Source organism: Phyllostomus hastatus, unplaced genomic scaffold (genome assembly GCF_019186645.2).
Source record: "Phyllostomus hastatus isolate PE091 unplaced genomic scaffold, TTU_PhHast_1.1 phas_contig_65, whole genome shotgun sequence".
In the NCBI taxonomy this organism is placed as follows: Eukaryota; Metazoa; Chordata; class Mammalia; order Chiroptera; family Phyllostomidae; genus Phyllostomus; species Phyllostomus hastatus.
The window spans coordinates 9,683,007-9,704,474 of record NW_025333932.1 but is presented as its reverse complement, the minus strand read 5'-3'; the positions used below and the strand labels follow the sequence as shown (position 1 = coordinate 9,704,474).

At 43.8% G+C, this 21,468-nt stretch overlaps 1 protein-coding gene across 4 annotated transcripts in view; it reads left to right on the top strand.

The window, feature by feature from the left end:
* Window positions 1-21,468, top strand: part of PAG1 (phosphoprotein membrane anchor with glycosphingolipid microdomains 1) — a 138,483-nt gene that overhangs the window by 104,887 nt on the left and 12,128 nt on the right. For 3 of the 4 annotated variants that reach the window (XM_045849417.1, XM_045849419.1, XM_045849418.1), the window contains 5 exons: window positions 3,283-3,495; window positions 5,062-5,113; window positions 7,437-7,533; window positions 10,046-10,641; window positions 19,727-19,786. In XM_045849417.1, the coding sequence (XP_045705373.1) occupies window positions 3,371-3,495; window positions 5,062-5,113; window positions 7,437-7,533; window positions 10,046-10,641; window positions 19,727-19,786 (930 nt within the window). In that variant the 5' untranslated portion in view covers window positions 3,283-3,370. The remainder of the gene's footprint in view (window positions 1-3,282; window positions 3,496-5,061; window positions 5,114-7,436; window positions 7,534-10,045; window positions 10,642-19,726; window positions 19,787-21,468) is intronic. The other variant, XM_045849420.1, reaches the window with a different exon arrangement.

Below are 21,468 nucleotides of genomic sequence, written 5' to 3'. Positions count from 1 at the left end.
TTGAATGCAATTTGATTGAGGCGGGTAAGAACAGGATTGAGAAAAATAAGCATGAGCACATCAGGAAAGATGTCCCCAAACTGCTCATGTGCCTCTGCTGGTATGGATTCATTCTGGAGACTCAGAAAATACTTTACCTGATACAGGAATCAGCAGAAGACATGGTGGTCCTCAGGGCAGTAAGAGTGTCATGGACTTAGCAGCCTTGGGTCATCTTTTCCTTATAGCACCTGGTTGATAAAGAGCACAGTGAACACTCCTGGTTGTGGTAGGCCCTTCTTTTCAGGGTTATTTACTTCACAGACACTGTGCCTCCTGTCTTATTTTCCCCCTCTCCTGCTAATCCTGAGAGAAGCCTTCCAGCCATGGGGAAAGACATGGATCTCCACACTGCTCAAAATAGACCAAAAGTAGGACCCAGAGCACTGTCCAATCTCAGTGAGCCCACTGTACGAGGGCCCAGCCTTGAGGAAACGGCCGTTGTACTTCCAGGAAAGCCCTGGACTGTTCACAGGAGGCCTCCAGGCTCATCCTCGCCAACAGGAAAGAACATGGAAGTGACATATGTTCATCTGCAAATGGGGTCTGTACATCTGTACACGCTGAGGAGGGACAATCTAGCCACACGCCTTGGGGTCAGTCTGTCTACTCATATGGGGGAAGGGAAGTCCAGCCACACACATGGGGGAGGGCAGATCTGTCTCAATTGCAGGTAAGCCACCAAAATTTAAGTAGGCTATGACCAGAGAAGGAACGAACTGGAGAAGTATGGAAACAGAAGTCCTGAAACAAAGAGCAGGAGAGAAGAGTAACAGGGCACAGACTTCCTCTGAAATAGGACTGACCCCCCTGGAGGTGTGCTGTGAGCTCAAAGTCATGTGTGTGTGGCCCCTCCTAGGGCAGTTGCCCTTGCCCCATCCCCATCCCCACCCCTGCTGGACTGTCCAACCCCAGCAGAGGCTTCTGGGAGGTGGAAGCACCCCCGGCCTTGGAGATTACAATATATCTGACTCAGAAACATGTGCCAGATAATCTTTTCACTGTGAGATTTTTGTTCACAATGGGAACTTTTGGAAAAAAAGTATTTCTTTTAGTAGCTTTTCAGCTAATTCTAGTTGAAGAGGAGTGAGAGAGGAGTTTGAACACATTTTTTTCTGAATTATATCCTATATTCAGAAGCTTACACTAATCAGCTTTCATCATCTCTTTCCTTACATTGGTTTTATCAGGAGGCACCTCATATATTTTATTATATCCTGTCAGCCTCCCAAGTGGAGAGAGAGAGAGAGAGAGAGAGAGAGAGAGAGAAGAGAAGAGAAGAGAAGAGAAATGTACCAAAATGGAGAGGGTGCTACATACCCCACAGTAGCTGCTGGATGCAAGTCTGGCTTTGGAATAATTCACAAGCAAGCTGTTTTCTCAGAAGCTGGCACTTCATTAACAGACACTGACTAGCTCTGCTGTGTGAGTGAACAAGGGGATGGAGGAGGAGGCAAGCAGATGCCTGCACGACAGATTACATATGTTGTGCTTTGGACCTATACATAAAACTTTATTCCATGTGTATTCATGGGTCACCAAGATATGTGCTTGCTTGAATGTTTTTTAATAACTTCTGTGGTGCCAATTTGTCATCTACATTTAAAGTGAATAAATCATTGTTCCAACAAGTCCTGAGAGCAGTGGTGGTGACATTCATTCTGTGGGAGCCACCCGGAGTAGCCTAGCCGGGCACTGATCGCCCGTGACTGTGCAAGGAGAGTTGACAAACTGCCCAGGGATGAAGGAAGCTCGCTTCTACACGGGAAGTATTTAGAGAGCATTGGGAAGTGTCCCTGTTGATTCAAGGGCCAAGGAAAATGACCACCTTGTCTTCTAGAATTCTCTGTGTACATTGCAGGTGTATGTAGCGTTTTTTTTTCTTTGTCTCCAGCTTTTTGCCATTCATTATTCCTCCTCCTTAAATATTAATATATATGGAAAATATTTCACCTGGAGAAAATTGGTCCAGTTGAAACACCTTTGCAGAAATGGCCTTCATACCTCTGTTTCTCTGTGCTCTCCTGTTTACCATGAAGCCACCAAGTGCTGGCTGGCTGGGCTCACCATGAAGGCAAAATAGTGACACCTCTTTTAGTGAACAAACAAGAATAGAAACATGGACAGTATTTTTCAAGAAGATAAGTTTTTTTAATTTTGGCTTGTTATTATAAGACAAAAATTTTTATCTGCTTACCTTAATCATGAAACCTGAGATTAAGTTAGAGGCTATTCCTTGTAAGTTAGAATTGATCAAAGCAAATGTTCTTTAAATAAGACCTCTCTGACAAGAGATCATTAATTTGACTATACTACTCCATTTCTCAAAATTTATTACTTGAAATTGCTCGGAAAACTAATCTGTCCATGTGCAGTTAAGAGACAAAGTACTAAGAAGGGAGCAGAGTGCCCTCTAGGGGTGTAGACTAGAGGCTTTGGAGTCAGAGACCAAACACATCTTCACTTGAGACACCTAGAAGGGAACTTACTCAATGTCTCTACCATTCAACTTTTTTGTCTGAAAGAAAAAAAAAACAGATTATCAGTTAGTGCCTTCTTCACAGGCTAGGGCAGTGATTAAATGAAGGAAGTATTTAGCAGAGGCCCAGGCACATGCCAGGTGCTGAAATGTACTTGGTACAGCTCTTATACTTCATTTGTTGTTCATAATTTCTTGTTTACTGATGGTGATGTTTCTTAGCAATGACATTCATCCATTCACCTGAAAATGTACTTACTGAATGTTCATAGAAGTGTTGTGAAAGCTGGCCCTGAAAGTAGTTAAATACTCAGCATAGACTACTGTTAACAAGGTGAATGTAAAGACATTCTCTTTCTTTAATTGCACTGACCTGAAACCTTCTGGAAGAAAAGTGAGTTTGGGGAGCTAGGGAGACAGGTGGGGAAGATGCAAACTTAATATATGCTGTATACTGCCTGGGAAAAAAGGGAATCCAGGTACCCATTTATGTGTTTGCTGTGGAGTGCCTGGAGTCCTATAAGGAATCTGTCCCCAAACATTCCAGAATGATCAGACACCCATCACCTCACACACTGTGCAGCACTTGAACATTCCTGGTTTATATTTGTAGGTGAGGAGACAAAGTCTTTGACAGTGAGGGATCAAAGGTCCAGTTGAATCCAGAGCACTCACCTCCCTGACTCTGCAAAGCCTTCCTTCCAATGGGATGCTGGCTTATTGTTACCTGTGACATCCTTTCAAACAGACTGGTCTCTCTGCAGGCAGAGCACGGATGCACCCCTAACCCAGTGTCTCCAGCTCTGAGGGACTGACGTACTCACCAGCCCAGCAGCACCTCCTGCTTCTACCATGGGACCCTCTGGCAGCCTGCTAGGCAGTGAACACTTGCAGCTTGTCCTTTTGGGAAGTTTGGCAGCTGCCACCACTTTCTTCCTCATCACCTTCCTCATTTTCCTGTGCTCCAGCTGTAACAGGTGAGAGCCATGTGTGTCTGCTGGAATTTCAAAGTGACATGGTCCTGCCCCTAGCACACTATAGGAAGGCCTGTTGTGGGGGGAGCCTGCTGCACAGATGGTCACAGAAACTTCTGTGTTCAGATTAACTGACATCTCTGTTGCCAAGGGTCCTGGCCTTGTTCTGTTGGGTAAAACCTATATCTGACTTTGCCAGAGAGCAACAGGAAGAGCCCTATGGATGAAACTTCCCAGAGTGACATCCCTGCTGCTCTCTTGAGCACTGGTCAAAGTTTCCATTGTCTTTTTCTGTGGACTTTTGGAAATCCAAGTATGATGTGGATTGAAGATATGCTTTTTACTACTACTTAAGAATTCCTGCATGTCTGCTGTTACCTGGCTTTGGAAGGACTAATTTATTATAGATTTGTAATAATCTAGGGCTGCTGTAGTTTCTAAAGAAACAGATTAGAAATTAGTTTTCCTATAAGAGAGATATGCTGTTTATGAAATGATCATATTGTCCTTTCTTAGAATTCTCCCCCCACACATACACTTTCCTTTATGTCTCACTCATATAAAATGTCTGTACCCTCAGAAAAGAGATCGTTGCTCAGAGAGAAGGGTTCTTTCTAAGAGGAGTGATTGTCAAGGTGTTCAGACACTGTCACAGTATGTGCAGCTTCTGGCGTGTTGGCTGCAGCCGGGAGCCTCTGCAGACCCCCAGTCCCTTTCCAGTAACCTCAGAAGAGACTCAAGTGTTATTTAATGGTCTGGATGTGGCTACCTACCCTAATGCTTCTGTCAAGAGGGCTAACGCTGGACTCTCTGAACCCAAGAGCCTCCTCCTGCCTGCCAAGGTTGGACCCAGACCTCAGGGCTGGGCAGAGTGCCCGGGAAGAAATAGAGCCAAGGCTCCCTGGGCCTGGTTGCTGCGGGGCGGGGGTAATGACACCAGACCTGCCTCTGTAGTCATTGAGTCTCCCACTAGGTGGCGCTGTTGCCTTATATCTCTATGGGAAACGAACTCTAGAACTGTTGGCTCTCTTAGAGTGTCCTGAGTAAAAATAAATTCTATTTTTATGCTATGGACTTTTCCATAGACTGGAAGTGCATATGACTCATCCCAAGACTATGCACCCTTCCCAATGTGCCAAAATCTGTATTTTGTTTGATTATTTTCTGAGTCCCACTGCAGTATGTGACTTTGCAAAAATTACAAGTTAAGAAAAGTGAAGAGATGTCTGGAATTTTTTTTAAAAGCATCACTCTCCCAGTATTCTAGATTTGATCAGTTTTTACTTCAGATTTTGCCTCTGTCCCTTATTGAGAACCTGTAATTTCTACCCCTGGAGGAAGGGGAGAGCAGGGAGTGACAGGTCCCTGCTGTGACTCGACCCTTCAGACCTTCTGGCAGCCAAGGATGCCAAGTGATGAGTGCCTGAGCAGCTTTGGCTTCCTTGGCAGCTAAACTTGGTTCTTAAAAGAGATGTCAACATTGATAAACATTAGGATAGGAAGAGGCATGTGTGTTTGATTTTAGATGGTGTGTTTGATATCACAGTGATGTCTTATTTTCCATTTCAGAGAAAAGAAGCCGAGACAGTACAACGGAGACCACGAGAACCTGATGAACGTGGTGAGCCTGTGTGCCGTGTGTGCACCTGAGTCCGCAGGCTGCCTGGGCTGGGTCCTCCCTGCAGGTGCCTTCTCACAGAGGCTGGAGGCTGGTGCAGGCATCCAGGTTGCTGGGAGGGTGTCGGACACAGGTGCAGTTGCGCTCATCCAGGAAGATTCTGTGAGAGCTCCAGCCTACAGCAGGGATGTCTCTTTTCTGCATCCTCCCAGCTCCAGCTCATGTGTTCATTCACTAGGGCTGTTGTCATAAGGGACCACAAACTAAGTGGCTTAAATATCAAATTTATTGTCTCACAGGTCTGGAGGCTAGAAATCTGAGATCAAGGAGTCAGCGGGGTTGGTTTCAAGGGCAGATCTTTTCCAGCCTCTCTCCCAGGTCCCGCTGGCTTGCCAGCCATCTTTGCTGTCCTCGGTGCCTCCATGTTCACATAGTGTCCTCCCTGCCCTATGTGCTGTCTCTCTCCAAGCTGCCCCTTTTTATAAGGATTACAGTATGACCTCATCTTAACAAGATTCATCGACAATGATCTTGTTTCCAAATAAGGTCACATCCTAAGATATCAGGGCTTCAGACTTTACCATAGGAATTTGGGAAGCACAAAATTCACCTTATAACAGCTGGCCATCAAGCTAACCAGAGCATGGGGGCCCCTACACTCTAGATGTGGCTTGCAGCCCTCAGTCTTATGGGTCCCGACCAGCCCTGAGGGTGTCAGGTCTACCGGATGAGAAGCAGCCTGAGTGGCTGGGTCCCTTGTGTACTGGTTCTGCCTTGTGCTCTCCACTCAGGTGCATGCTCTTGACCTGATGAATCATTCCAGAAGCTGGGAATGGGCCCGCCCTCGTGTTCACAGGGCAATCGGCTTCATCAGGGTCCCGCCTAAACTCCACATGGTGCTGAAGTAGAGGCTATGCTTCCTGTCCCTAACATGATTTTCCATGATCAGGCAATACATGCAGAGTCAGCCTGTTTGGGCAGGGGGATGAAGCATGCAGGCAGCAGGCAGGCTCGAAGCTCACCTGGGAGGCATCTCCAGGCTCACTCACTATGCCTGGTGTATGTGCCCAAGCAGAAAGGAAGCTGCCAGGACCCTCTCCTCCTGGGAGTACCTGAGGTTCCCTCCCCTTCTTCTCTGGTGTACCTGCTGCTATCCTAGGCTCTCAGCACCACCCCTCACCCCTGTCACAGTCCCTGGTTGTCTGGTTCCCATGGGTGTCTTCTTCTAGAATCTTAGGGATGGTGGATAGAGCCCAGGTTATGATAATTCAGCTGAGATAGGTTGTTAGGCTCTTAGAGGCCTACCTGGGAGGCTTCCTCCCTCTCACCTGACACCTGCTCAGATATAACCTCCCTTCTATGATATTAGCATCTGCTTCTCAAGTTTCTGGCCACCTAACACAGTGACCTGTTTCACAGGCACCCTTCACTGAATGGAACAGCTGACTCCCATGAGCTTTTGGAGCATGACAGCATAAGCCATGTGCTCTCCGCTGTCGTGTGGTTTTCAATCCAGAGTCAAGACATATGAGACTGACAAGCCAAGCTTCCGGTGTGCTTTCCATCAGCAGTGTCTAGGCGGGATCCAGGAATCCATAGCCATAGCTTGGCCTGGCATATTAGTCCATGTAGTACCTACACTTTCAAGCCCAGCAGAAAACCTTCAACCTCCACGACTGTTCTTTCCTCCAAGTTCTCTGAATTTATGAAAATAAGAAAGGTTTGCAGACCTGCTTTTTTGCCTCTGCTTGTTTTGTGAACCTTGAAGCAGAGACTTGGCTGGTTGTGAAATAGTCTCAGCAGTTAATGACATTATCTATCATTAACAGATAGATTTAATTCTCTTCCCATCAGGTGACAACAGGGGATGCTTTTCCACATTTTGCATGGTGTAGCTCACCTTTTAGACATAGTATATCATGGCACCTGGGAAACAAGGATGAGGCTGTGCTTGTGTCGATTGTGGTGAGCAGCACAGAGCTTCTGGTCCCCTCCTTGCCTGGAGTGAAGGGATGGATTCCCTGATGACTCAGGTGGGAGGACCCGCAGTACCCTGACAATGCCAGGACAGCCTCGTCCAGCAGGACTTCCCACCAGTATGGAATGTGTCCTGTGTCTGATCTGTGTGACATGGGAGCAACCAGCTACACGTGGCTACAGAGCACTTAGAATGTTCAAAGCACAACTGGGCAACTGAAGTTTATTTAATTTCATTAAAATTGATGTAGTAGATGTAGAGTTTTGTTGCAGTTTTAATTTTTAGAAGAAGGCGCAGGTGCTCCCCTCTCCTGAGCTGTCTGACTCCTGCAGTCTGTCTGTCTTGCAGCCTTCAGACAAGGAGGTGACCAGCCGTTCAGTGACCAGCCTGGCCACAGATGTTCCCGCCAGCAGTGAGCAGAATGGGGCACTCACCAATGGGGACAGTAAGTCCTGCAAAAACTGACTTTCCACATAGAACTCATCACCTAAGAAAGTGTAGCTCAGCCCCACCAGCATGGCTCCGTTGGTTGAAGCATCGTCCCATAATCGAAGAGTTGTGAGTTCCATTCCTAGTTAGGGCACATAGCTGGCTTGCAGGTTTGATCCCTGGTCTGCACAGTCTAGGTGCATACAATCCCTGATCCGAGGGCACGTGATCCCCAGTCAGAGCATGTAAAGGAGGCAACCAATCAATGTTTGTCTCACATCAATGTTTTTCTCCTTTCCTCTCTCCCTTCCTTCGTTTCTCTCTAAAGCAATGAAAAAATGTCCTTGGGAAAGGATTTAAAAGGAAGAAGAAGAAAGTGTAGTTCGAAGACTAAGAAGTGTTTTCAAATTCAATTTTTGTGCTACTCCTAGCAAAAGTCATTTCATTTGGTTGAAAAGCTACAGTGTATTGATTGGCTTCTGTGTGGCACTGCTCCAAGACATGTGCTCACTCATTTATCCTCACAACCATACTGTCAGGTTGCTGTTACCACTCCCTGTAAGATGAGTACGAAGCATAAATAGAATTACTGTCCACAGTTTGCAGTGAATGGCTCATGACTACTGCAAGAGATGACCACAAACTTAGCCCCTTAGAATGACATAAATAAAGGAACTTACTATTAATCAGTTTTGGCAGGGCTGTGTTCCTCCTGCAGGCTCTGGGGAAGTCTGTCTCCTTGCCTGATCCAGCTTCCAAGGCCCCAGCATTCCTCTTCCCTGCCTTTGCCTGTGCTGTGCTCCACATTCTCTCCCACTGTCCTGCCTCCCTGTCTCACTTAGGGACCCTCATAATGATACCAGCCCACCTGGAAATGTCACTGGCCCCCCTTGGAAATGACACCAGCCCACCTGGGTACCAGGCTGCTCTGGCCATGTCAGCTCAGCTGAGAGTTCTGCATCCATAGTTCCTCCCATGCCCCCTAATGTCACATACAGGTTCCAGAGTTTGGGATGTGACCCTTTGGGGGCCATTATTTTGCCTGCAACACAGAGGCTGGCCATCTGCCTGAGATCACACAGTCAGTGCACTGAGGGTCTGTGTTTGAACCCAACAGTCTGCATCGTGAGCACGCCTTTAGAGCCACCCTATCGGCTGGCTGTCTCACCCTCAGGCAGCTCCCCAGACAGAAGGAACTCCTGTATTTGTACGGCACATTCTGGTTGACAGAGGCACTCACCCGGGCTAGGAGACTGTCAGCCCACTCACTGACAAAGACACTGGGCACTCAGTGTTGACCCGAGTCTTTGCTCTGGTGCCCGTTGCCTGTTGACACTGTGACACAGATGTCTAGACCCAGAAGGCAAATGTGCCCCTCCCGCTGTGGTCACTTAGTATTCAGAACACTGGGCGTGGTGCGTTCAGAAGGTTGGAGCCCATCATTGTTTTTTTCCCAGATATCCCTGTGAGGCACTGTCTCTAACCACAGCAAAGACAGATGCAATTTTGTTTTAGCACTGTATTCATTCATTCTCTCATTTAGTTTTTCAGGCAAAAATGTCACAGTGCCTACCATGTGCCAAATACACCCTGGGCCCTAGCGGTCTTAGAGAGTCCCAGTCTAGCCAGTAAAAACAATGGGCTAAAAATGTTAAGTTATAAGTGCACACACACATAAAGAGTATATATCACATGCAAGGAATATATTAGATAAAGAGCATGCAAGATGAACACATGCATGAGTATAGAGGCATGAATACATATTAAAACATGCATCTCTACCTACATACCCTCACATATTTCATACCTATGTATCAAGACTGTGCAATGGAGACACAGCACTGAGTGACATCATCTGCCAGCTTAGTGCCAGGAGGGCCAGCCCCTGCTGACCGGTGGACCTCTGGGAATCCAGGCCACAGTGAGCTCTGAGCACCCTCTGTAAAGGGGTGACAGTGGCTCTACAAGCAACATTCTTGTGGCCAGCAAAGGATTTCACATTGGAGTTTTCTAATTTGAGTGTAAATGAGGAGTAGGGAGACCTTTAAAGGTCTCTTTGTGACACTGATTGAGGGCATATTTTTGACCCATCATTCTCATGACGTCTGCCAACACAATGTCCTTTGAGAGGGGATGGCCAGCAATTATCCCCTCCAAACAGGGAGGCCAATAGGGCCAGGGAGAGTGGCCACCAGACACTCCCGTCTTCGGGCTGCCGAGCCTTTCACTGTGTGGCCCCATGAATGTCACTCTCAAGCTCTGGTCATACAAGGTCTCTGCTTCAAGGGTCCCATCAGAAGTAACAAGAGAAAGTGAAAGTCACTGGGAACCAAATGTGCAGCCAAGACAACTTATTAAATACTGTGTTGGAAAGATGTGATTGAAGTAAGAATGTCAGCTAACAATCAGAACATCCGTAATTTGCAGCCAAGAGTCAAACACAGATAAGCCCGTTGACATTATACATGATCTGAGTCCCTGAAACAGTTATTCCAGGAATTGTCTTTCTCCCCTTACTTCTGCTCTAGTTGTCTCAGAAGACAGCACCATGACCTGCATGCAACATTATGAGGAGGTCCAGACCTCGGCCTCTGACCTGTTGGATTCTCAGGACAGCACAGGGAAACCCAAGTGTCACCAGAGCCGGGAACTGCCCAGAATTCCTCCAGACAGTGCAGTGGGCACAATGGTTAGTGCAAGGAGCATGGATGGAGACCCAGGGGTGGGGACGGAAGGGCCGTATGAAGTGCTCAAGGACAGCTCGTCCCAGGAGAACATGGTAGAGGACTGCCTGTATGAAACCGTCAAGGAGATCAAGGAGGTGGTTGCAACCGCACCCCTAGGCAAAGGCCCCAGTGGCCAGTTCAAGGTGACCTGTGCTTTGAAGGAGCTCCCAGCCGAAGGCAGAGCAGACTTTGCTGAATATGCCTCTGTGGACAGGAACAAAAAGTGCCGGCAAAGCATGAATGCAGACAATGTTCTGGAAGCTTCCCATGATGCAGAAGAGGAGGCCCCACCACCAGTCCCTGTTAAACTTCTGGATGAGAATGAGAACCTTCAAGAGAAGGACAACAGAAAGGCAGGAGAGGAAAGTGCCCCAGAAGGGACTCGTGACAGCAACAAGGTGAGTTCTGACATTGTTTCATGTGCTTTTATCATGGTAGAAATCTAGCAAACCTGGGTTTTTTTCAGGTGTATTGTTTGGGGAAATACATACAAACAGGTTCAGATTTGATGAATGGTAAAAGCTATTTTGGCGTAAGCTGTGTTTGACTTTTTCCCCTTCAGGTAGTAAAAGACCAAACTCTTGTGTTTATAAAATATTTCTCCCTGGGCAGCTTGCCTGAATATTTTCCAATTTCTACATCATGTCTAATTGGGGCCACATGTTGTTTTCTTTCTTTTGAAAACCAATAGTTAAGGAGACTAGACTCAGCCACTCATTTAGTCTCTTCAGTTTGCTGTCACCTCCAGTGGTGAGGTGACTCCTATCCATTCCAGATCCTAGATATCAAAGCAAGGAACATACACAAGAAAAGGAACTCATAGGTGCCACTGGTTGTGTCTGATTAAGCATAATATTTTATAGAAATCAAGTAAGAGATTTTATTTTGCAATGATTTCTAAACAATAACCTGTACCTCAAGTTTAGATAGTCAACAAAGCTCTAAAATATGTTAATGATCCTTAAGCCTTCTCTGTGTGTCCATGATGTGATGTATGAGCCACAATAGTTTGAAATTCTCATCTCCAGCTGTCCTTCTTTCCTTGGGGTTTAACTAGGTTCAGTCTTCTCTAGGCTGAGTTCTGTGTCCTTAGTTCCGCCCATGCCCCCTAACATCACATACAAGCTCAAGGGATTGAGACGTGGGCCCTTTGGGGGCCATTATATCTAATTTCTATTTTCTTTCTTTCTTTTTTTTAATCATTGTTCAAATACAGTTTTCTCCTTTTTACTCCCAATCCAGTCCACCCTCCCAACCTCCCCACTTCCCTCCCATTACCACCCTCCCCGTAGTTTATGACCATGTGTCCTTTAAGTTTGTTCCTGTGAACCGTTCCCACTGTCCCCTTAAATTCCCTCTTCTCTCCCCTCCGGTCACCGTCAGCCTGTCCTCTATTTCAGTGTCTTTGGTTATATTTTGCTTGTTTCTTTGTTTTGTTATTTAGGTTCCTGTTAAAGGTGAGATCATATGGTATTTGTCTTTCACTACCTGGCTTGTTTCGCTTAGCATAATGCTTTCCAGCTCCATCCAAGCTGTTGCAAAGGGTAGGAGCTCCTTCCTTCTTTCTGCTGCATAGAATTCCATTGTGTAAATGTACCACAGTTTTTTGATCCATTCATTTACTGATGGCACCCAGATTGCTTCCAGCACTTAGCTGTAAATTGTGCTGCTATGAACATTGGGGTGCATAGGTTCTTTTGTATTGGTGTTTCAGGGTTCTTAGGATATAGTCCCAGCAGTGGAATTGCAGGGTCAAAAGGCAGATCCATTTTTAGTTTTCTGATGAAGTTCCATACTGTTTTCCATAGTGGTTGTACCAGTCTGCAGTCCCACCAACACTGCACTAGGGACCCCTTTTCTCCACAACCTCTCCAACACTTGTTCTTTGTTGGTTTGTTTATGATGGCCATTCTGTCTGGTGTGAAGTGGTATCTCATTGTGGTTTTAATTTGCATCTCTCTGATAGCTAGCGATATTGAACATCGTTTCATGTGTCTTTGGATTTTCTGTATGTCCTCCTTGGAGAAGTGTCTGTTCAAGTCCTTTGCCCACTTTTTTAATTGGATTCCTTGTCTTCTTAGAGTGCAGTCTTGTAAGTTCTTTATATATTTTGGAGATTAAACCCTTGTCTGAGGTATCATTGGCAAATATGTTTTCCCATACAGTTGGTTCTCTTTTAATTTTGATACTGTTTTCTTTGGCTGTGCAGAAGCTTTTAATTTTGATGAGGTCCCATTTGTGTATTCTTTCCTTTATGTCCCTTGCTGTAGGGGACAAGTCAGTAAAAAAGTTTCTTCGTGAAATATCTGAGATTTTCCTACCTACGTTCTCCTCTAGGGCTTTAATGGTGTCACCTTTTATATTTAAGTCTTTTATCCACCTTGAATTTATTTTTTGTATATGGTGTAAGTTGGTGCTCAAGTTTCATTTTTTTTGCACGTGGCTGTCCAGTTCTCCCAACACCATTTGTTGAAGAGGCTATTTTTATTCCATTTAATGTTGCTGCCTCCTTTGTCAAAGTATTAATTGACCATAGAGACTTGGGCTTATTTCTGGGCTCTCTGTTCTGTTCCATTGGTCTATGTGCCTGTTTTTATGCCAGTACCAGGCTGTTTTGATTACAGTGGCCTTGTAGTATAGTTTAGTGTCGGGTATTGTGATCCCTCCTACTTTGTTCTTCTTTTCTCAAAAATTGCAGCAGCTATTTGGGGTCATTTATAATTCCATATAAATTTTTGAAGTGTTTGTTCTATGTCTGTGAAATATGCCATTGGTACTTTAATAGGAATTGCATTGAATGGGTAAATTGCTTTGGGTAGTATGGACATTTTGATGATATTAATTCTTCCAATCCATGAACACGGTATATGTTTCCATTTGTTTGTGTCTTCCTTGATTTCTTTCTTCAGTGTTGTGTAGTTTTCTGAATACAGGTCTTTTACCTCTTTGGTTAGGTTTATTCCTAGATATTTTATTTTTTCTTTTTGCTATTTCAAATGGGATTTTTTTTCCTTGATCTCTGCTTCTGCTGTTTCATTGTTGGTGTACAGAAATGCCTTTGATTTCTGGATATTGACTTTGTATCCCACTGTTTTGCCAAATTCATTTATTAGGTCATGCAGTTTTTTGGGTAGAGTCTATAGGATTTTCTATGTATACTATCATGTCATCTGCAAACAGTGACAGTTTTGTTTCCTCCTTTCCGATTTGGATGCCTTTTATTTCCTTTTTTCTTGTCTGATTGCTGTGGCTAAAACTTCCAGTACTATATTGAATAAAAGTGGTGAAAGTGGACAGCTTTCTCTTGTTCCTGATCTTAGTGGAAAAGATTTTAATTTTTGTCCATTGAGTATGATGTTGGCTGAAGGTCTCTCATACATGGCCTTTATTATGTTGAGGAATGCTCCCTCTATTCCCACTTTGTCGAGTGTTTTTATCATGAATGGGTGCTGTACCTTATCAAATGCTTCTTCTGCATCAATTGATGTGATCATGTGGTTTTTGTCTTTGCTTTTGTTTATGTGATGTATTACATTTTCTGACTTGCGAATATTGAACCATCCTTGCATCCCTGGAATGAATCCCACTTGGTCATGGTGTATAATCTTTTTAATGTATTGTTGGATGCGGTTTGCCAGTATTTTGTTGAGGATTTTAGTGTCAATGTTCATCAGTGATATTGGCCTGAAGTTTTCTTTCTTTGTTGTGTCTTTATTTGGTTTTGGAATTAGGATGATGTTGTCCTCATAAAAAGAGTTTGGGAGACTCCCATCTTTTTGGATTTTTTGGAATAGTCTGTGAAGGTTAGGGGTTAGCTCTTCCTTAAATGCTTTGTAGAATTCTGTGAAACCATCTGGTCCAGGGCTTTTGTGTGTTGGGAGTTTTTTGATAACTGCTTCAATTTCTTTTGTGTTATTGGTCTCTTCAGGCTTTCTGCTTCTTTTTCATTGAATTTTGGAAGATTATATTTTTCTAGAAAGTTGTCCATTTCACCTAGGTTTTCAAATTTCTTGGCATACAGCTCTTTGTAGTAATTTCTTACAATCCTTTGTATTTCTGTGGTATCTGTTGTACTCTCTCCTCTTTCATTTCTGATTGTGTTTATTTGGGTCTTCTCTCTTTTTTTCTTGATGAGTCTGCTTAAAGGCTTGTCGATTTTGTTTATCTTTTCAAAGAACCAGCTCTTGGATTCATTGATCCTTAGAATTGTGCTTTTAGTCTCTATGTCATTTAATTCTGCTCTGATCTTGGTTATTTCCTTCCTTCTGCTTGCTCTAGGCTGCTTTTGTTGATGTTCCTCGAGTTCTTGTAGATGTAGGGTTAGGTTGTTTGTTTGGAATGTTTCTAACCTTTTTAGGTGGGCCTGTATCGCTATGAACTTCCCTCTCAGGACTGCCTTGGCTGTGTCCCATAAGTTTTGGGTTGTTGTGAGTTCGTTTTCATTTGTTTCCAGAAACCTTTTGATTTCTTCCCTAATATCATTCTTGACCCATTCATTGTTTAATAGCATGCTATTTAAACTCCATGATTTTGAGTGTTTTTGGTTTTTTTCCTTCGGGTTGGTTTCTAGCTTCAGTCCCTTGTGATTCTGAGAAAATGCTTGCTATGATTTCAATTTTCTTGTAATTTTTGAGGCTTGTTTTGTGTCCTATCATGTGGTCTATCTTTGAGAATGCTCCGTGTACATTTGAAAAGAATGTATATTTAGCTTCTCTTTGGATGGAGGGCTAGGTATATATCAGTAAAGTCCATTTCATCAATGGTATTGTTCAATGCCACAATATCTTTGTTGATATTTTGTTTGGAAGATCTGTCCATTTTTGATAGTGGGGTGTTAAAATCTCCCACTATAATTATGTTGCTGTCCATATCTTTCTTGAAGTCCTCTAAGATTTTCTTTCTGTATTTCGGTGCTCCTATGTTGGGTGCATATATATTTACAATATTTATGTCTTCTTGATGGATTCTTCCCTTGAGTATTATGAAGTGACCTTCTGGGTCTCTCTTTATGGCCCTTTTTTGGAAGTCTATTTTGTCTGATATGAGTATTGCTACCCTGGCTTTTTTTTCCTGTTCATTTGCTTGGAAGATTTGTTTCCAGCCCTTCACTTTCAGCCTATGTAGGTCTTTTATCCTGAGGTGCGTCTCTTGTAGACAGCAGATATGTGGGTCGTTTTTTCTTATCCAATCAGCTATTCTATGTCTTTTGATTGGAGCATTTAATCCATTTACGTTTAAGGTTATTATTGATAGGTACTTATTCATTGTCTTTTATGTACGTGTGTTCCTCTCTCTCTCTCTCTCTCTTTTCCCTCCCTTCCTTAAAGCAGTCCTTTTAGAATCTCTTGCAGAGCTGGTTTGGTCAAGGTGTATTCTTTTAGACTTTTTTTGTCTGGGAAACTCCTTATTTGGCCTTCTATCTTGATCGAGAGCCTTGCTGGATATAGTAGCCTTGGTTGCAGACCTCTGGTTCTCATTACCTGGAGTATATCTTGCCATTCTCTTCTGGTTTGAAGTGTTTCCATTGAGAAGTCAGCTGTTAGCCTTCTTGGGGCTCCCTTGTATGTTACTTCCTTTTTCTCCCTTGCTGCCTTTAAGATTCTCTCTTTGTCTTGAAATTTTGTCATTTTAATTATGATGTGCCTTGGGGTGGGTCTCTTTGGGTTCCTCTTGATTGGGACTCTCTGTGTTTCCTGGATTTGTGTGACTTTTTCTCTCATCAAATTAGGGAAGTTGTCCCTCATTACTTGTTCAACTAGGTTTTTGATCCCTTGCTCTTCTTCTTCTCCTTCTGGTATCCCTATTATACGGATATTATTACGTTTCATATGGTCTTGCATTTCTCTTAATCCCTCTTCATTCTTTCTGAGCCTCTTTTCCTTTTCTTGCTCTTTCTGGATGCTGTTTTCTACTTTGTCCTCCAGCTCACTAATCTGATCTTCTGCTTCATCAATCCTGCTTTTCATTCCTTCTACTGTTTTCTTCAGTTCAGAAATTGTATTCTTCATTTCCTCTTGACCTTTGTTGAGAGTTTCTATTTCCTTTTTCATGTTTATATAGTTTGCAGTGAGATTGATGTAGTTTCCCTCTAATTTCTGAAAGCTCATTGTGAGTTCATTGGACTTCCTGGTAATCATTGTTTGGAACTCACTATCTGATAGTTTAGTTGCCTCTATTTCATTTAGCATTTTTCCTGAGGCTTCCTCCTTTCCCTTCAATTGGGGGTTTTTTCTTTGTTTTCTCATTGTTCGTGGGTTTCATCTTTTTTCTTATTGTTTGTTAATTTGATCTGTTCTGATTCCCTGTAATTATGATGTGAACTTCTGTGGTAGAATACCTGTGAGATTCAGTGGTGCAATCTCCTTCGTGTACCCTGGTGTTCACAGCTTCCCCCTACTCTTTTTTGGGATCAGTTGGAGGAGTAAGGCAAAATGGTTTAAAAGAGCAAGACAGTATACTATGATATTTACTTTAGCAGCCAGTAGAGAAGAGATGGGTTATCCTCGGCTCCTTATAGTGTTAACCATGATCCTCCACCCCACTATCCACGTTTTAGAAAGGATGGAAAGAAGGTAAGACTCTTATTTGGGATGAGAGGATTGTTAGTTGGATCTAGAAAGCTGTGAGGCTGTGGGAGGTCAGATTCTAAGGTAGGGTTGGACTAAAGATTAGTATATAGGAGTAGTGAGTAAAAGAACAGAGACAACCCCCACAATAGTATAGTTCAGAAAATTGCAAAGTGGACTGAGATCAGGTAGGGGTATTGAGAAGCATTTACAATTGTATAGACTAGGTCTTACTAGCAGTAATAGTAAAGTGACAGTCTTGTGGCAGAATCAATGAGGTCTAGATAACAAGAATAAAGAGTATAGAACCTTGAGAGGTGTATTAATGGAACACAGATGAAGGATAGTAACTTATCAACACCTTGTGACTGAGATACCAGGGGGAACCTATCAAATGACAGTATAACCAGCCAAGCAAGGAAGATTATACAGAAAGAAAAAAGAATACCAAAATATTATTAAAATAAAAAATGTCGGAAAAGTGAGAAAAAGATAATACAAATTTTCAGTAACTTGCAAGATTAAAAAAAAGGAAAGAAAAGCAGAAGATGTAGTGCAGGAGAGATAAATTTGGAGTGGAAAGAATAATATTTGGATGAATGGAAGAGAAACATAAGGGATTGCGAGATAAAAATAATAAGAATTGAAAAATAAAATGTCACATAAAACACAAGATAAAATCAATCAACCAACAACAGCCAGAGAAACCAAACAAAACCAAACAAAACCAAAAAACAAAAAACCAAAAAACACCTCTTGTTGGTTTCTAACTGGCCAGACCAGTTTTTCTGCTCTTGCTGGCTTCAGCTGGCTGAGGGACCTTTGAAATGCTTCTCTCTCTCCCAGACAGATCTCAGCAAGTCTGTCAGGTACCCTGGGCGCTCCCAAACACACTGGCGCACGAGAGTCAGTCTTCCCAACGGTGCGCGAGGCAAGCCGTTTCCAGCTCCGTGTTCCCCACCGGACTGCACTCTGACCACTGCACTCTGACCGGGTGTTGGCGCCTTTCCTGGCTCCCCAGGTCGGGCTGGCTGGAAATTTCTTAGCCACTACTGTAGGAACGCACCAAGCGCCACGTCCCTCCCGGGATGGCAGCGCGAGATTCCAGCCTCCCTATGGGGCTCGAGCCGAGCGTGGTCCAGCTCATATTCTCCACCGATCTGCACTTCCACCGGGCTAGGGGTGTGGGCGCTCTTCCAGGCTGCCCCCGGTCCTGTCGGCTAGAGGCCCTCACTTCTCCCCGGTCTCTGGGCAGGTGTTCATATTCCCTGGGCTATTTTTTTCCCAGTCTAACTGGCCAATCTGTTCCTTCTGGCAACACGTTCTCCCCTAGAGTTGCTCACCCCCTGTATTCGGGGGAGGGAGCAGCGACTTCCCTCTACCAGGAGCCCTGGGGCAGACCCCGGAGCACCGGGCGGGCCTGGGGTCTGCACACCCCTAGACCCCATGCTGATCCCTGGGCCCCTTTTGTCCTGTAGCAGACTCCTTACCATCTGGTTTTCCAGTGAGTGCAATAATTTTTGATGTCCTGCTTTCAAAAGTGATTCGGTAACCTAGCCCACTTGCTCTGTTTCTCCACCGATCCGAGAGTTTCCCCCCTCTTCACAGAAGCCGAGAAAAACTCTGCCTAGAGTAAAGCCGCCATCTTCCGTCTCTCTAATTTCTATTTTCTACAAAGGAAAAAGCAAGGTTGCTTCTCAGGTTTTAGTAGGAAGGCCAAGGAAGGGTTAGTCCATCCATGGTAGCCTTTCAAACTGTCCGGAGTTCATGGTCAAAAGGTGGACCCTAGCTAAGATTATATGGGCTACAGCAAGTAAGTCATTGTAGTATTTCCTCTTTTTGTCTTATCTATGAAATCAGTTGTTGAGAGCACCAATGAAAGTGAACATAATCGTAAAATACAAAAACAGTTTAATTTTCTGTCCTTCATATTACCAAAGATAATAAAACAAATGGGAAGTTTATGCTGCCTAAAGCCATTAAAACTTTTTTCCACAAGGGTCGAGTTCTCCAGTGACCAGGAAGGGAACTGAGTATTTATAGTAGCGTTATGATGCTGGCTCTGGGGTCTACACTCCATAGAGCAGAAAGGAAAGACACAAGGAAAAGCAGACATTAAAAAAAGGGGGTCGGAGCCAACAGCGGGGAAGGATTGTTGGAACTGGGTTCTGGAAAGGGTGCACTTGAAGGCTGAGAGCTGGTCTGAAGGGGCTGCCGAGGAGTTGCGATGGTGCAGTGGCTATGGGCTGTTGTTTAGGGCATGAGAAGGTCCGGGCTGTGGCCCAGAGATGAGCAGTGAGGACAGGTGGAGGAAGGCAGCGTGGGGAGGTCAAGGAACTAAAGATCAAGGTTTGAAAGGATTCATATTTGTTGAAATCAGGAAGACTTTAATGTAGGCAGGAGGTGTGTTAGAGAAAGAATCAGTGAACCAGGAGCCAGAATCACTGAGCATTGGGGCTAGGAGCAGATCACAAAACATGAGTGGATTTCTCCATTAGCTGTGAGAAGTTTCTACGTAACTTAAGAATCTTCCTGGTGACTCATGCAAACTGTAGAAATACAAAATTCAGGCACTCCATAAAAAACACAATTTACTTTATCATCAGTTGTTCATTGATGATCAATCAGTGACAATTAGAATTTAAACAGTAGTCTATTGGACTTATTTGTACCTACAGATTCAAATACAAAATCAGAAGATATTTCTTCACTACTACTGGGTATTCCAAAACAACACACAATACAGTTTTATGTGTTTATTCCTCTGGTGCTTTACATAATTTTATTGTAGAAAATAATTTATTTCCTAAAAGTCATTTCAAAACATTTTAATACATAGATATATCAAAACATACATGAAAGAAAATTTGGATATTGACTGTACCCCACCTTCCCTTGGTTTCTGTGCTTCTAACAGAGATTTAGTTCCCTGTCATATAAGTCCCGCGAAGAAGACCCAACTCTTACAGAAGAAGAGGTAAGTCTTGTCTTTAATCACAGGAAAACCCCTATACTAAAGAACAGAGCATCCCTCCTTGAATAAACACACTGTCACATGACCCTTTGTCCAAAAAAATCTAAAATGCTCTCTGAAGCATATGTCTGTCACTCAGGGTTCAGACATTGGCTTTGTAATGGCTCAGATCGAGTCACTGGCAGATGGGATGGACAGGTCAGCTATGTAAAGGACACTGAGTGGGAAAAAGGAAGCAGGAAAAATCAAGAGGGAAGGGGAGGAAAGAGGAATGAGAAGAGAGGGATTTAGGTATGGGAGTTCAGTCAGCAGTCTGGAAGTCCATGTGAGAAGGAAATTCATCATGGGTTGGAAAATATAGGAAATTGGTATAAGGAAGGGGAGGCGTTGATGCAGGCCCGGAGACTAAGGCAGCCCTTGTCATTAGAGAATGTTGGAGGCAGAGAGCTGGGAACTTCAGGACATGCAGTTCCAGGCTGGGCCAGGCCAGATGTATAGCCAACAAGGAAGGATTGCAGGTTCTCCTAACCACCGGGGCTGAAAAATCACTGGGTAAACTTCAATGGAGTGTGAACATTGTAAAAGCCATTGTGTATGTTACTATGTCAAGCTAGGCTTCGACATAGAGCTGGGTGCTATCATTGATCTGGTGGCAAGTGGCTTCTATATGGACTCCTTTGCACAGTAAATTTTGTCCATGTACAAGAGTGATGTACATATGCAGATGCATCACCTCCTGTATTGGGCACTGAGTGGAGGCCTGAAATATGCAGACACTGCATCTCCACATGCAAAGTTCAAGGAGCAGAAGCATTTGTCATGGGTGGTGCTGCCCATTCTCCAGGACTCCTCCCCAGGGCAAGGACCTGCCATCTAGCCTCCTGGTTTCAGAAGCCACATCCATAGTGGTCATCCTTGACACCCCATCTTCCTCACCATCCTCAGATGCAGCCAGCAGCCACGTCCCTTCAGTTCCACCTCCAAACAGTGGTTTTTATGTGTGCCCCATCTCCATCCAACAGCGCCCTCCTGCCGGGGCCCAGGGTGGCTCCCTGGCCTCCCTCCAGCATTTTTCACACTGTGCCACAGCCACTCTTTTGGAGAAAATAAAATAGAATATATAAGAGATCTGGAGACAAATCCTATGTAAAATAAACCAAGACCATGTAAAATTTTAAATTACCTTCCTTCTTATCTTACATTTGTTCATGGCTTTTGAAAATAGGACCTAGTTTTACTGTTGAATTTTTATCATGAAATAAAGAACTATGACTCATGTGTATTCATTTGAGGAAGAAGATTTAAGAAAAATAAACGTGAAAGTCATTTATCTCTTTTTGTGTGTGATGTCAGACAGGTCAGACTGAAACTGAGACCTGAGTCAGAAGCCACCCCACTGTAAGGGAATGACAAGAAAGGGTTGGTTATCAAAAGCAGAGAAATGGGAACTAGGAAAAGAGTGATTCATGAGAACATAACAATTTACAGACTGAGTAATAAAAATGAAAGAGTTTGAATAGAAAAATTTCAAAGCTAAATACATTTTAAAGAGAAAAATTTCAAAGCTAAGGGCTTGAAGAGAAACCTTTATACAAAATAGAAACATTAGTCATAGAAGACATATTGAAAATGGATATTAGGAGACTTGAGGAATTTTTATAAGAGAATTTACAATGACACCCTCT